Consider the following 13,765-nt stretch of genomic DNA (forward strand, 5'->3'; position numbering starts at 1 on the left):
TGAGCCAGTGGTGCCTAGTTGTCCGGTTCATAACCAAGGTTACACTGCATTGTTGTGTAGTGCTGGCCCTGCTCTCACAGTGAATTCCTAACTGTACTTGTAGATTCAGTGTCTCAGACAGGAGTTGCTAGTTAGTCGAGCATCACCAAATATCAGAGAAGTGAAATAATTGGCTCTTTTGGCTTCTGTATTCTACAAACATAAGAAGTGAGTTCAGAATCTAGACAGGAAAAAACAATCAGTAAATTCATAACCCCCCTAGTCATAGGTGATCACTGACAACAGCTTGTTATATGTGCTTCCAGTATTTTTCATATGCATGAAGTAGGTATATATATGTACATGTTTATGTATATATATGCAACAAGGGCTCCCAACACCACCCTTAGGTTGATTTGCTAGGAAGACTCACAGGACGCAACCATAGTTGTGCTCATGCCTATGATTTATTACAGAAAAAGGATACAATGCAAAAAATGGTAGGGGGAAAAGGCACATAGGGTGAGGTCCAGAGAAAACCAAGGACAAGTTTCCTCTCCCAGTGTAGTCACACAGGACACGTTTAATCCTCCCAGCAATGAACTGTGACATGTATGAAAGGCTGTGTACCAGGGAAGCTCATTAGAGGCTCAACACTTGGGGTTTTTAATCAGAGACTGGTCATGTAGGCACCCTCTGCCTAGCATGTACCGGAAGGAAACCAGATGTTTGCATAAACTGTATTGTTTGCACAGGTAATTTAGGCAGAGTGAACCATTCTTATCAGGGAAAGGTAGGAATCCTCCTGAAATTCAAGTTTCCAGATGTCAAGCCAGGGGCCAACCTTGCAAGTAGGCCTTTCTAAGTATCAGGCCTGCTATGATAACTCTTTTCTGCACAGTATTTTTGTACATTTTATAAATGTTTGTCATCTTGTACATTTTTTGTGGCTTGTTTTTGATTTTATAATTTCACATGAAAACTTTCTGAAATTTAATACTCATCTATAATAAGAGGTCAGCAAACTATGACCGGTGGACCAAATCTGGCCAATAGCCTGTTTTTGTACAGGTAATGAGCTAAAAATGCTTTTTACATTTTTAAGGGTTTTAAAAGAAAAAAAACCAAGAATATAACAGAAACTACATGGTCCGTAAAAAGCCCCAAATACTTACTTTCTGGTCCTTTGTAGAAAAAGTATGCCAATCCCTGATCTGTATCATGGTGTTTTCAAAATTGAGATATAATTTATGTACCATAAAATTCACAATTTTAAAGTATACAATTTAGTGTTTTTAGTGTTTACAGAGTTGTACAGCCATCATCAGCATCTAATTCTGGAACACTTTCATTACCCCCAAAAGAAACCCCTCACCTCTTAACTGTCATCCCCTCCTAGGCTCCTTAGGCCCTCTAGCTCTAGACAAATATTAATCTACTTTTTGCCTGTATGGATTTGACTGTTCTGGACATTTCATATAGATTGGGTTATACCATATATGACCTTTTGTGTCTGGCTTCTTAGCATGTTTTAGAGGTTCATCCACATTTAGCATGAGTCAGTACATCATTGCTTTTTGTGACTGTATAATATGCCATGGTATGCAATACTACCACATTTTATTTATCCATTCATCAGCTGATAGACATTTGGTTTACTTATACTTTTGGCTATTATGTATAGCATAGTTTTTTCTTGCAGACATTAACTTTATATGAATGTGCTACCGTTTGCTAAACTGGGTGTTTACAGTTTTATTGTATTATAAATAATGACCACTTTTAACATATATGTACATCTCTGGTTATTTACTGAAGATACAATTCTAGAAGTAGAATTGTTGAGTCGGGATGTATATATACAGTATTAAAGCTTATGGACATATTCTACGTTTTGTTTATTTTAGTGAACTCCACTTAGCAACTACATGGCCTCACCTGACTGAAGGTATCATTGTGGATAATGATGTTTATTCGTAAGTATGTTAAGAGTAGTACTTAGAGGTTCACAAACTTCAGTAGAATAAATTAACTGCCAAGTGGTTAGCAATTTTTCTTTGTATCAGTTTCTGATACAGTTGGTTGTTGTTTTTCTGTTTTTAAAGATCACTTTTTAGACTGATTGATATGTATTATAGATGTGTTTTAAGCTGTGGGCTTTGGAGATAGGGTCCTTAGTTCTGGGAAAATGAGCAATCTGAATCTTACTTGGTTTTAGCAAAGGTGTTTTTAAGCAGTTTGGGATTCAATGCATAATTCTGTTGAACTTTTCTTAGCTGGTAAGAAGCATTTGATAAAGGACTTTGAAGAGATGATGGTTATCAAAATATGTGGGAATAATATTTCATCATTAAATGTCAAATAACAGAACATCCATGTCATATACTCCTGGGCAATACAAAATTGCACAGGAAAAAATTGAAAATTACAGCGAGCACTATCCTGGAAGAACATGGAGAAGGAGGAACATAATTTTAGTACAGTCTCATGGTTGATGCAGAACAGTGAGAAACAGACGACTTTTTTTAAATAATTAAAATAAATGTGTTGTATTTTCTGACAGTAAAAGTAACATGAACTTTTAAAATCAGATGATTTAGATGAATAAATTAAAAGAAGAAAGTAGGGCTTCCCTGGTGGCGCAGTGGTTGAGAGTCCGCCTGCTGATGCAGGGGACACGGGTTCGTGCCCCGGTCCGGGAAGATCCCACATGCCGCGGAGCAGCTGGGCCTGTGAGCCATGGCCGCTGAGCCTGTGCGTCTGGAGCCTGTGCTCCGCAACGGGAGAGGCCACAACAGTGAGACGCCCGCATACCGCAAAAAAAAAAAAAAGAAGAAGAAGGAAAGTAAAGACTACCTACAATTCCATTACTTAAAAAATAACCAGTTAGCATTTTGGGGGTATATCTTTTTAAGGTATAAATTTATATATTAATTTGTTTCATTCATTTAATACCTTTATTCATTTAATAAATGTAGATCTGTGTTGTCACTTTTTAAATTGCTGCATAGTATTCTGTTAAGTGAATACACCATAATCTGATTAACTGAGAAAATGGGGCACTTTTGATCTTGTGGAAATTTTTATAGTTTCTTTTTTTATTAATAAATAATGTAACAAAAAGCAGATTAAAATTATTATGGATTCTTGCTTGTTTCTCATTTCATTTTCTTTATTCCTAAAATGTAATTCTCATTAGATTATCATTGTATGTTGCCTGTCAGGATCATTCTTATGTTTTTTGATTAGTTTGTTTTGTTTTTCCTTTTGTGCTTTTTTTGTCTATGAACTTTGATGTCTTAAGGTTTTATTTTTTTTAACTTATCTAAATGGTCTGCATATGAATAACAGTAAGTTTAAGGGAGGCAAAATGGATTGCTTGTCCTTCTGTATAATGTTTTTATTAGACTGCATTTTGGTAAATGTATGAGTCTTGCAGATTGCCATAAATAGGATCTTGTGTTTATTGTTTTGCCTTTTAGTGATTTGGATCCTATTCAGGCTCCCCATTGGTCTGTTAGAGTTCGAAAAGCTGATAATCCTCAGTGTTTGCTAGGTAAGATATTTATGTTCCTTTCCTGAAATAACACAAATCTGTCTCTCCTCCAGATCAGGAACACTGAATGTATTCTTTATACTTTATTTCACCTATCCAAAAAGTATTTTTTATTTTTATTGTTTTACATTGTGACCTCCTCGGTTAACTCCATTAAAAAGAAATCTTTGTCGACAGCAGTGAATCCTTCTAGTTACTCTTGAATAGTACTAGCAGACTTGCTTTCTTGTCATTTGGGTTTTGTTTTTTTTTTTTCCCCAGTACGCGGGCCTCTCACTGTTGTGGCCTCTCCCGCTGTGGAGCAGAGGCTCCGGACGCGCAGGTTCAGCGGCCATGGCTCACGGGCCCAGCCGCTCTGCGGCATGTGGGATCTTCCCGGACCGGGGCACAAACCCGTGTCCCCTGCATTGGCAGGCGGACTCTCAACCACTGAGCCACCAGGGAAGCCCCAAATCTTTTTTCTGATAGAGGAAAAGAGGTGTTAATAATCTTGTACACATCATAGGGATATCTGAAGAAGTCAGTGGAATAACATAAATAGAAATACTTTAAAAGCTATCCATTGGTATTCAGATCCTATTATTATATCCCATGTCTAGAATTATCTTTCCCTTCCCATTTTTGTAGATAATACCTCTTTCATGAAATCTTCTGAACCTATCTCCTCTTTCCAGTCTTTTTCTTATATTTAGTACACATGAAAATTATTTCCTCCATTTCTGTGTTCATCCATGCCACCTTTATTTCATTTAACCTGATAAATTACTGTTCAACCTAGGAGTTACTGATGACAATATTAGGGCATTTCTCTAAAGCATTTTTTCTTGGGCTCTTTATCATTCATCATGTGCTGTTTATTAAATGCTTATTAGCACTGCCATCTGTGCTAACTATATAATAGTGAATACAAAGATAAGGTAAAATTCCTGCCATCAGTGAATTTGTCTTGGGGTATAGGGAGATAGTAGAGGGTTTATATCAAGAGTTTGAGTTGGATAGACCTTGTTTGAAATCCTAGATCCACCAGTTTGAGCAAGTTTCACAATCTCTTCCAGTGTCAGTCAGATAGAGGTAACAATAGTACATACTTCAGAGTGTTAGTAAGAGGATCAAATAAGATCATGTACGTGTGTGTATGTGCATCACATTTAACGCAGTGCCTATCTATAATGAGTATTCAATAAATGGTTTCTCTTGTTTAATCATTGATTTACTAAATTATTAAATTTAGTCACTAAATTTCTTCCTAGTTCCTTATTATTCCTCAGCCGCTGACTTTTGTGATAATTACAGAGGACCTTAGAATTAAAAGTATTCTTCTCATTTTAAGCTTCTGCCCCTTAATCTCACCCTGTCTCTTTAACTTTATGTTTATATGACTAGATTATAGGATTATGTAGTCATATACTACAATAAGCTATAGTCATATAGTTTATATGACTAGATTATAGGATTTTCCTACTTGTCTGAAGAACTCCAGAAAATGTTCCAGGTTTATTCAGAACTAGTTGGTGAATTCTCAAACTTGGATATAATTAGTATATTGTATTGTCTAATAATTTTAGTACTGATGGTTCTTGTTAAGATTTAATTTCTTTGTGCAAACATATCTCATAGAAGCTCTTTAGAAGATATCAAACCTTTTCCCCCTTTCTTATAATGACACAAAGCATATCATTAACATGCAGTTGAAGCTGAAATAACTTCATCCTACATGATTTTTTAATCCTGTAGAAACATGTCTTTAGAATTTATTTTTATTTTTCTAATGGATTCAGAATTCTAGTAGGGTGGCAGCTAGGGAAAGAAGACCACTACATATATATAGTAATATTCTTGTTACTTGTACAACTTAATGAGAATAGATACTATTTGTCTTATTCAGGCAAATAGTAACTGCTTAATATATCAGGTTCAATTATTTTTTCCTTTCATTCTAGAAGTAATTCTAAGGAAAAACTTTTACTATCCTGGACTATGGAGAGAAAGCAAGGCTACCTTTTAAATAGGATTACTTTTTGGATTGGGTAGAAAAACTGAATGGTTCTTTTTCTATCATATCTTAGCTAATAGCTTTTGTGAAAAGACATGTACTTTTATTTATAGGACTGATTTCTTTCAGTTACGTTTCAAAAATGAGTAACATTTTTTTCTATGTAGGTGATTTTGTCACTGAGTTTTTTAAAATTTGCCGTCGAAAGGAGTCAACTGATGAGATTCTCGGACGATCCACATTTGAGGAAGAAGGAAGAGGTGACACCTTTCTCTTTTTTTAAAAGTTATTTTCAAATGTTCCAGCAACTTTTCATCTATTTTTCTAATTTGAGTTATGTTGGGGAAGCAAGTTTTGATGAACTAGGCAGCTACCATTTTCTCCAGGCTATATATACCCTGAGTTAAAACATTGTGTGATTAATAAGTTCTTTCCACCAAAAATGTAAGATATTTTGAAAAGAGGTTTATTTTTGAAGTTCCCTGGGCAGAAATTATGTTACACCTTTGTCAATCATGCATCCATATAAAGCTGAACATGTGTATTAGTAAAAAGTCACTAATGAAAAGAGTGACTAAAATATTCTGTACAGTCATCGGTTTATTCATCACTTTAACCTGCCAAGGTTGGTGATATAATATGTATTCATTTCTATTCTTTTTATAGAAGCTGCTGATATAACTCATGCTTTGTCAAAGTTGACAGAGCCTGCACCGGTTCCAATTCATAAATTATCAGTTTCAAATATGGTACACACTGCAAAGAAGAAAATACGAAAACAGAGAGGTGTAGAAGAATCACCACTGAATAATGATGTCCTCAATACAATTCTCTTGGTAAACTAAATGTAATGTTTTTATATGTCTATATGCACACATTTATTCATTATCTATTCAGTCCCATCTATGTGGCAGGCACTGGATTGGGAATATAAAATGAGTAAAACATCGTCTCCACAATGAGTTCCCACTAGTGTAGTGGAAAGAAGGAAAGCAAATAGTAGTTACAGTACCATGTTACATGTGAGAATTCTGGCAAAGGGGCTGTGAGAACACGGCAGAGGGTTCATCTGTCTCTGAGCAGTGGGGATCAGGGAAAGCTTCATAAAGAGGGACAGAAGGTTTAGAAGCAGAGGAATAGCAGAAGCCTGAGAGAGCATGTTGGACAGTTTGGTGTATGGCAGGGTACTTCCCAGAGGGTGGCCAGGGACGAGGAGAGTAGGAGGTAACCTGCCATGTTGAAGCACTGGGCTTCATCTTAACAGTTTAATGCCATTTTAAGCAGAAGGTTGACATGATCAGAATGGTATTCTCGAAAACTTTCTTTCACAACAGTCCAGAGAAAACTTCATAGCGACTACTAGAAGGGGCTAGGGTGTCCCCTAGGTATAGGGTGGTGGAACAGGCCTGGCCTAGGAGCCATACACAGGGTTTAATCCTGACTTATGGTATGACTTTGAACAAGCCATTTAACTTCAGTTTCTTCATTTGAAATGAGTCTAATGAAAACCTGTGAGATTGTTGTGAGTACTAAAGGACCTTCTGTTACACTGGCATAAAACAGGCCTTTGCTAGATGATAGCTCCTCTTACTATAATTGTAGTTAAAATCGTACTTCTGGCAATTTGTTCACTGAGACGTTCTTGGGAAAAACCTTCAAGAGTAGTGCAATGAAAAGGATATAGGACTTGAAAACGATGTTAATCTTATCCCTGCTGTTTACCTGAGCAAGACTTTCAGCCACATTTTTAGTTTGTATATTTGTAAGATGTGGGCACTGATACGTAGCTCACGTAGTGGTAGGAGAATAGGATACTGTTTGTAAATGTGCTTAGTAGTGGAGGTTGGCACTTGGTAGTTCCTCTCATTTAAAAAAGTCTGTTTAGCATGTTCTGTAATATGTGGCAAAGTATGCATAGTAAAAGGAATTACAAATCAGCAGTACCACAAAGCACTTGGGAGGAATAGTGATAAAAGGATTGAAAGTAAATTTCTGTAGAGAAGGCCCCTTCTTGAGAATGTATCCTTAGAGATTTTATTCCAGTTATATAGCTTTTTACCACTTCTCCACACCCTCTCTCACACACAGACACAGACACACAGACACAGACACACATACACACACACACACACACACACACACACACACTCCCTCACACATGTTAACAGAAATCATGTGGAAAGGATACACTGGTCATTACAGGTTTAGTCTGCTTCCCACTTTCTATGGGTATCTCGTAAGATAAAATTACGGGTCTTTAATATCATACTTGTAGCATTTCATGTATAAAAACCCATGGATGATTCTTCTCTACAGAGCCTCATGAATGTTTGGGTGTTTTAAAATTTTCTTTTATAATTTTGTCTTTTTAATAATAACGTTAAAAAAAATTTAATGACATTGGATGAGCCTGAAATCATAGTGAAGAGATTCTGGTTTTACATTCTGTAAACTGAACAATTCACAGAACCAGGTGGTTACACAGTCAAGAAAAATCTGATTTTAAAATTGACTAGTCACTGAAACAATGTATTTTTGAAGAAAAATAGAAAATGTTTGAGGTATTGTAGAACTAACTGGGCAGTACAGTAAGAGCATTCTCATCATTTTAAAAACAAAACCGTTAAAAAGTCAGTGTTTATATGAGTTACAAAAGTCAACAAAATGAGAAATTTCGTTGAAGATGTGATTATTTTCTTTCTTCCTCCCTCCTAAGTTCTTATTCCCTGATGCTGCTTCTGAGAAACCGTTAGATGGGACTTCTTCAACAGACAACAGTAATCCTCCATTAGAGAGTGAAGAATATGTAAGTTAATTAATATTAAAATATTTTATTTTTTTATTTATTAAAATTTTTTTAAAAATATTTGTTTTATTTATTTATTTTTGGCTGCATTGGGTCTTCGCTGCTGCGTGCAGCCTTTCTCTAGTTGTGGCGAGTGGGGACTACTTTTCGTTGCAGTGTGCGGGCTTCTCATTGGGATGGCTTGTCTTGTTGCAGAGCACAGGCTCTAGGTGTGTGGGCTTCTGTAGTTGTGGCACGTGGGCTCAGTAGTTGTGGCTCACGGTCTCTAGAGCGCAGGCCCAGTAGCTGTGGCTCATGGGCTTAGTTGCTTTGCAGCACATGGGATCTTCCTGGACTAGGGCTTGAACCGCTGTCCCCTGTATTGGCAGGCGGATTCTTAACCACTGCACCACCAGGGGAGCCCTAAAATATTTTAAATGCATTGAATTTCTAGGGGTTTTGCTATATTTCTAGCAACAGTCATGAAATCTAGTTCACAACAATGACTACTGTAAACAGTTTTATAGCTCTACATCTGTCACTTAAGCTTTCTTTTCTCAATTTATCAAAGACTTGGATGAGGAAAACGTGAAAATTTTCTAGCACTCACTATAAAGCTTTCTCTGTTTTGAAATAGGGATCTTTTTATTTTAAAAATCACCTTAGTAAAACTTGAGTGAAGATGATATCATGGCCTTCATTCAGACAATGCCCTACTGTAGAATATTGGCATAGATATATATTTTGGGTAGAAGAACTTTTCTGGAAACTGAAAAAAATAACAAATATATTGTGCATGGTTATAGGATTGCCTTCATTTTACACTTTTCATAAATCATCAAATTTTGCAGCAGATTCTTCTTTGTATTTCAAAACTGGACAGAGAGTGGAAAATTCTTTAATGAAGTAACATGTAAAATGAAGTAGAATTTTCATGTTTTCCTCTTTCAAGTCTTTGATAAATTGAAAAATGAGAATTTAAATGACAGGTATGCAGATATATCAAAGTTAACAATAGTTATTTTGGGGAAGTGATTTCATGAACTGAGGAGGAAAAGTAGGCTTTACATTTTCAGTTTATACAGTTCTGATTTTATGTTTTTGATTTTGACAAGTGGGTACTCATTTGTAATTAAAAGATTTTTATAACAACACATGAAATTTGGAATATATCTTAAAGATTCCACAGAAGAAATTGAAGGCTATAACTTTAGGCTCACTAAACTATAGCTTCACTTTTTGATACTTACAGAGATCTTGAAAACATGGAGCTGCCTAAGAACAATTTAGGCAATAATGTATTAGACATACGATAAAAGCAGGTTTGGTAGGATAGATTAATTTCAGTATTAAAATCTCTACCTACACAGTTTTTGATTATACATGTAAATATGTTGTTAACAAGTTTTGCTTTGTTTCTGTTTTGTTAAATTTAGAATCTCTACAATCAGTTCAAATCTGCACCATCTGATAGTTTAACATACAAATTGGCTTTGTGTCTTTGTATGATCAATTTCTACCATGGAGGACTGAAAGGAGTGGCACATCTCTGGCAGGAGTTTGTTCTTGAAATGCGTTTCAGATGGGAGAACAACTTTCTGATTCCAGGGTAATAATTTCAGTTTCCAGCTTTAGAGATAGGAGTTTTGTTTGTTCGCAAAATTTGACTTTTGACCCATTAATTCTCCTCTTCTAGGAAATCTGCCCTAAGAAAGTGGTAAGAAACTTAGGACACGATTTCTGTTCAGAGGTATTCACTGCAGCAAATTTATAATAGGAAAAAAAAAGTTAAACAACCTAAATATCAAACATTAAAGAATGGTTAAATAAATCATGATATGTCTCTATAATGGAAAGTTTTTTTCCCAAGACTCTCTAATAACATGGAAAGTGGTCACAATATTTGTAGTAAAGTAGAATATAGTGTTATGTATACAGAGTGCTTTCAACTATGCTTTCAATTATGCTGATAGAGAATACTGAAAATATATAGAATATATATAGAAATATGTATAGAAAAATAATTGGAAAGAAATACAACCAGATGTTAACAGTGGTTTTCCCAGGTGTGAATTATGTTTTTATTTTGCTCTTTATACATTTGTGTATACATTTGTGTTCTAAATCTTCTGTCATGAACATACATTTTTATAGTTGGAGGGAAAAAAACATCTTTAAAATTCATAAGTTCAGGTATTAGACATTACCTATAATTTTTGCGTATAATTTATATTGACATTTCATTTAAAGAGTTTAGTTAGCATATATGTTGGTACTGCATAGGTTACTGCCCATTTACCTGTGCTACTCAAACTAAGGGAGGAGAGTCATGATATAAGTAATATAAAGTGGTATTTGATCCAAAAATGTTTACTCTTGGGTCATTTGCCAGCCTCTGCTTAGCTGGATTCTCTCTTGGCTGATTACTGGGAACCTAGTGATTTAGCCTAGGGGCAGTCCAAGCTTCCTTTAGCAAAAGGGAGGTGGAGATCAATGGAATTTATATTGAGAATCCACCATGATTGAGAAATGAATATATAATATAATCTCTTTTGTAAGGCATGAAATACTACATGCTAGCTACTTCCTAGGGTGAATTTCTAGGCTTTAAAATTTTTTTCAAGTTTCTGTTAGCTTGAGAGCTATCACTAGTTTGCTGTTACTGTTGGTGAATTATGGACTAGGGGGATAAAATAAATTTTGACCTTTTAATTTTATTTGGTCCATCTCAGTTGCCTTATCTATAGAAACCTAGTTTTGATTTATCAATGTGGCTAAAATATAAAAAAAGTATAAAATATGAATATCTGAAGCAATTTTACTAAGCTGTTTTTCCCATTACTTTATTTGATAGATTAGCAAGTGGACCCCCAGATCTAAGATGTTGTTTACTGCATCAGAAACTACAGGTAAAGATTTCCCAGTGACAGTATATAAATGTGGTCTTGGTTCAATTGGAGCTTATTCTGATATTAAATGTGATAATGGATTATAGGCTATTCTCATTGTGGTGCTGTAGGTTACTTAAGTCATTGTCATTCACAACAAGGTCCAGGGAAAGGGTGGAGAATGAAAATAAAATATTCAAGTAGTGGACAGATTTTTATTTTACTGTAACTGTCACTGACGGAACGGCTATTTCCTCAGTCCTTGTCCTCCCCGAGGAAAAACTTCAGTCGAGAGACATAGAGCAGTTTTAAGCAGCAGAAGTTTTATTAAGCAAAGCGAAAGTACACTCCTGAGAAAGGATAAGAGCGGGCTGTCTGGAAACCAGAAGCCATCCTGCAGTGGGGATAGGGTTGGTTTTCAGGCAGAAAGTCCCTTCGTGTGTCATTTGACTGACAAGTTGATTGACAGCTTTAGGTTACGTAACTTTTCTCCTTGTGCGCAGGCGCTTAACGCATAAGCACCCAAGTGAAGCCTATGGGCATGTGGGAAAAACTGTAGTGCTCATTTATTACAAATACGGCAAAATGAGCCCTGGGTTACTTTGAATCACCTTTTAGGTCTTGGTGCTCCTGCGCCAACCTATGATGGTGGGTTTTATCTAGGTTGGTTGTAATAAGGCTGGAAACTTAGCAGTCCTTGACCACAAAAGGGAGGATCTCTGGGCATGTTCTGATCACCGGTGTCCAGGTTGGGGAGAGAAGGATGACCCTGTCCAGAATGGGGCAGGAACCTGCTTATGTCTGACTACCTGCCTGACAATTCAAATATGAATGTTTTTTCAGATGTTAAATTGTTGTATTGAACGAAAGAAGGCACGTGATGAGGGGAGAAAGACAAGTCCTTCAGATAATGTAACTAATACATATTCAGGGGATGCTGGAAAATCTGGAGACCAGCTGGGGCCAGACAATCTAAAAGATATGGATAAGGAAAAGGGAGAGGTGGGAAAATCATGGGATTCTTGGAGTGACAGCGAGGAAGAATTTTTTGAATGCCTAAGTGATACTGAAGAACTTAAGGGAAATGGACAAGAGAGTGGCAAGAAAGGAGGACCTAAGGAGATGGCAAGTTTAAAGCCAGAAGGACGACTCCATCAGCATGGGAAACTTAATCTGCTACATAATGGAGAACCTCTATATATTCCAGTGACCCAGGTAGGACATGGACTGGTTCTTTAAGTTTTATTTTTTGTTGGTTATATAACTTCATCCTAGTAAGAAATAATTGCTTTGGGTAGAGGCAATTCTTTAAACAGTTCTATGTTCAGAGATCTATAAATTTGACTTTTGGGGCTTTTAGGTCTACTATTTGTACAACTGAGAAATATTTTGAAGTTTCAGTAGATAGTAGCTCATCATGTATAAGGTGATCTATTAGTTCATCTTAAACTTAGTGGTGGGTACTCAGATGTTTAAAAAAACAAAATCCAAAAGTATTGGAAGAACAAAAGTAAAAATTCTTTAATTATATAATTAGTTTTTATCTATTCTAATATGCAGTTTGAATCCATTTTATACCATTAGGAAGTAGAATAGCAACAACTCAAAACCTAAGGAAGAGCAATAGTTTTTGTTGGGTTTTTTTGCATAGGTAATAAGTGAATACACTTTATTGTGAAAAACTCAACCTAGAAAAAGTAAAAGCCACCACCCACTAATTCCAGTTCTCATCTGTAGAAGTAACCACTATTATTGGTTTGGGTTATAATTTCTTATACCTGTTTCTATGCTTTGATATATGTATGTGTATGCATATGATACATAGTTTTGTGGATTTTTAAAAATGTGTGCATTGGTGTGTAGTTTTTTAACTTAATGTGTCTTGAAGATCTCTTCATGTCATTACATGTAGATCTACTTCATCTCTTTAACTGCTGTGTAATATTCCATGGCATGGAAGAGTGATAAGCTTATTGAACCATTACCCTCTTAATGTACAATGTTATTTGCAGCTTATTGCTATTACAGTGCTACAGTAATGTAGCAGATTCTTGTAGTTTTTCATATATTATCTGTTCACATATGAGTGTTTCTCTAAGGAAGAAATGAGAAATGGAATTTCTAGAAAATCATATATATATGCTATAAAATTCCTCTTCAAAAGGGCTGCACCTATTTTATACCCTGTCATTGATGAATATAGGAGTAAGGGAATAACATTCTCTCCCCAACTTCCCTTTTACACTTTCTTCCTCCATAAATATGTATTGAGTGTCTAATATATGCCAACCACTGTCCTAGGCCTTAGGATTTTAGTAGCAAACTATATAGTAAGGTTCTTGCACTCACGTTACTTGTATTCATATTTAATTTAATTTTTTTAATTGACATTACCAGTCAAAAAAATTTTTGCCAATACGATGGGCAAAAGTGGTATCTCAGTGTTCTAGATTGTAGTTCCCTGATTTTTGATGAACCTAAGTATCTTTTAATATGTTTATGCCATCCTTTCCTGTGAATTGCATTCCATTTTTCTTTTAGGTTGCTGTCCTATTCTTATTGAT

At 35.6% G+C, this 13,765-nt stretch overlaps 1 protein-coding gene across 3 annotated transcripts in view; it reads left to right on the top strand.

Moving 5' to 3' along the window:
- Positions 1–13,765, top strand: part of RAB3GAP1 (RAB3 GTPase activating protein catalytic subunit 1) — a gene marked incomplete at its 5' end in the record, with an annotated part of 125,587 nt that overhangs the window by 79,592 nt on the left and 32,230 nt on the right. For 2 of the 3 annotated variants that reach the window (XR_014326259.1, XM_082840627.1), the window contains 8 exons: positions 1,887–1,955; positions 3,462–3,535; positions 5,696–5,788; positions 6,195–6,364; positions 8,245–8,334; positions 9,750–9,922; positions 11,168–11,222; positions 12,045–12,416. Coding sequence is in view for 2 of the 3 variants with exons in the window: in XM_082840627.1 (XP_082696753.1) it covers positions 1,887–1,955; positions 3,462–3,535; positions 5,696–5,788; positions 6,195–6,364; positions 8,245–8,334; positions 9,750–9,922; positions 11,168–11,222; positions 12,045–12,416 (1,096 nt within the window). The remainder of the gene's footprint in view (positions 1–1,886; positions 1,956–3,461; positions 3,536–5,695; positions 5,789–6,194; positions 6,365–8,244; positions 8,335–9,749; positions 9,923–11,167; positions 11,223–12,044; positions 12,417–13,765) is intronic. The other variant, XM_082840628.1, reaches the window with a different exon arrangement.

Source organism: Leucopleurus acutus (assembly GCF_964270905.1).
Source record: "Leucopleurus acutus genome assembly, chromosome: 6".
Lineage (NCBI taxonomy): Eukaryota > Metazoa > Chordata > Mammalia > Artiodactyla > Delphinidae > Leucopleurus > Leucopleurus acutus.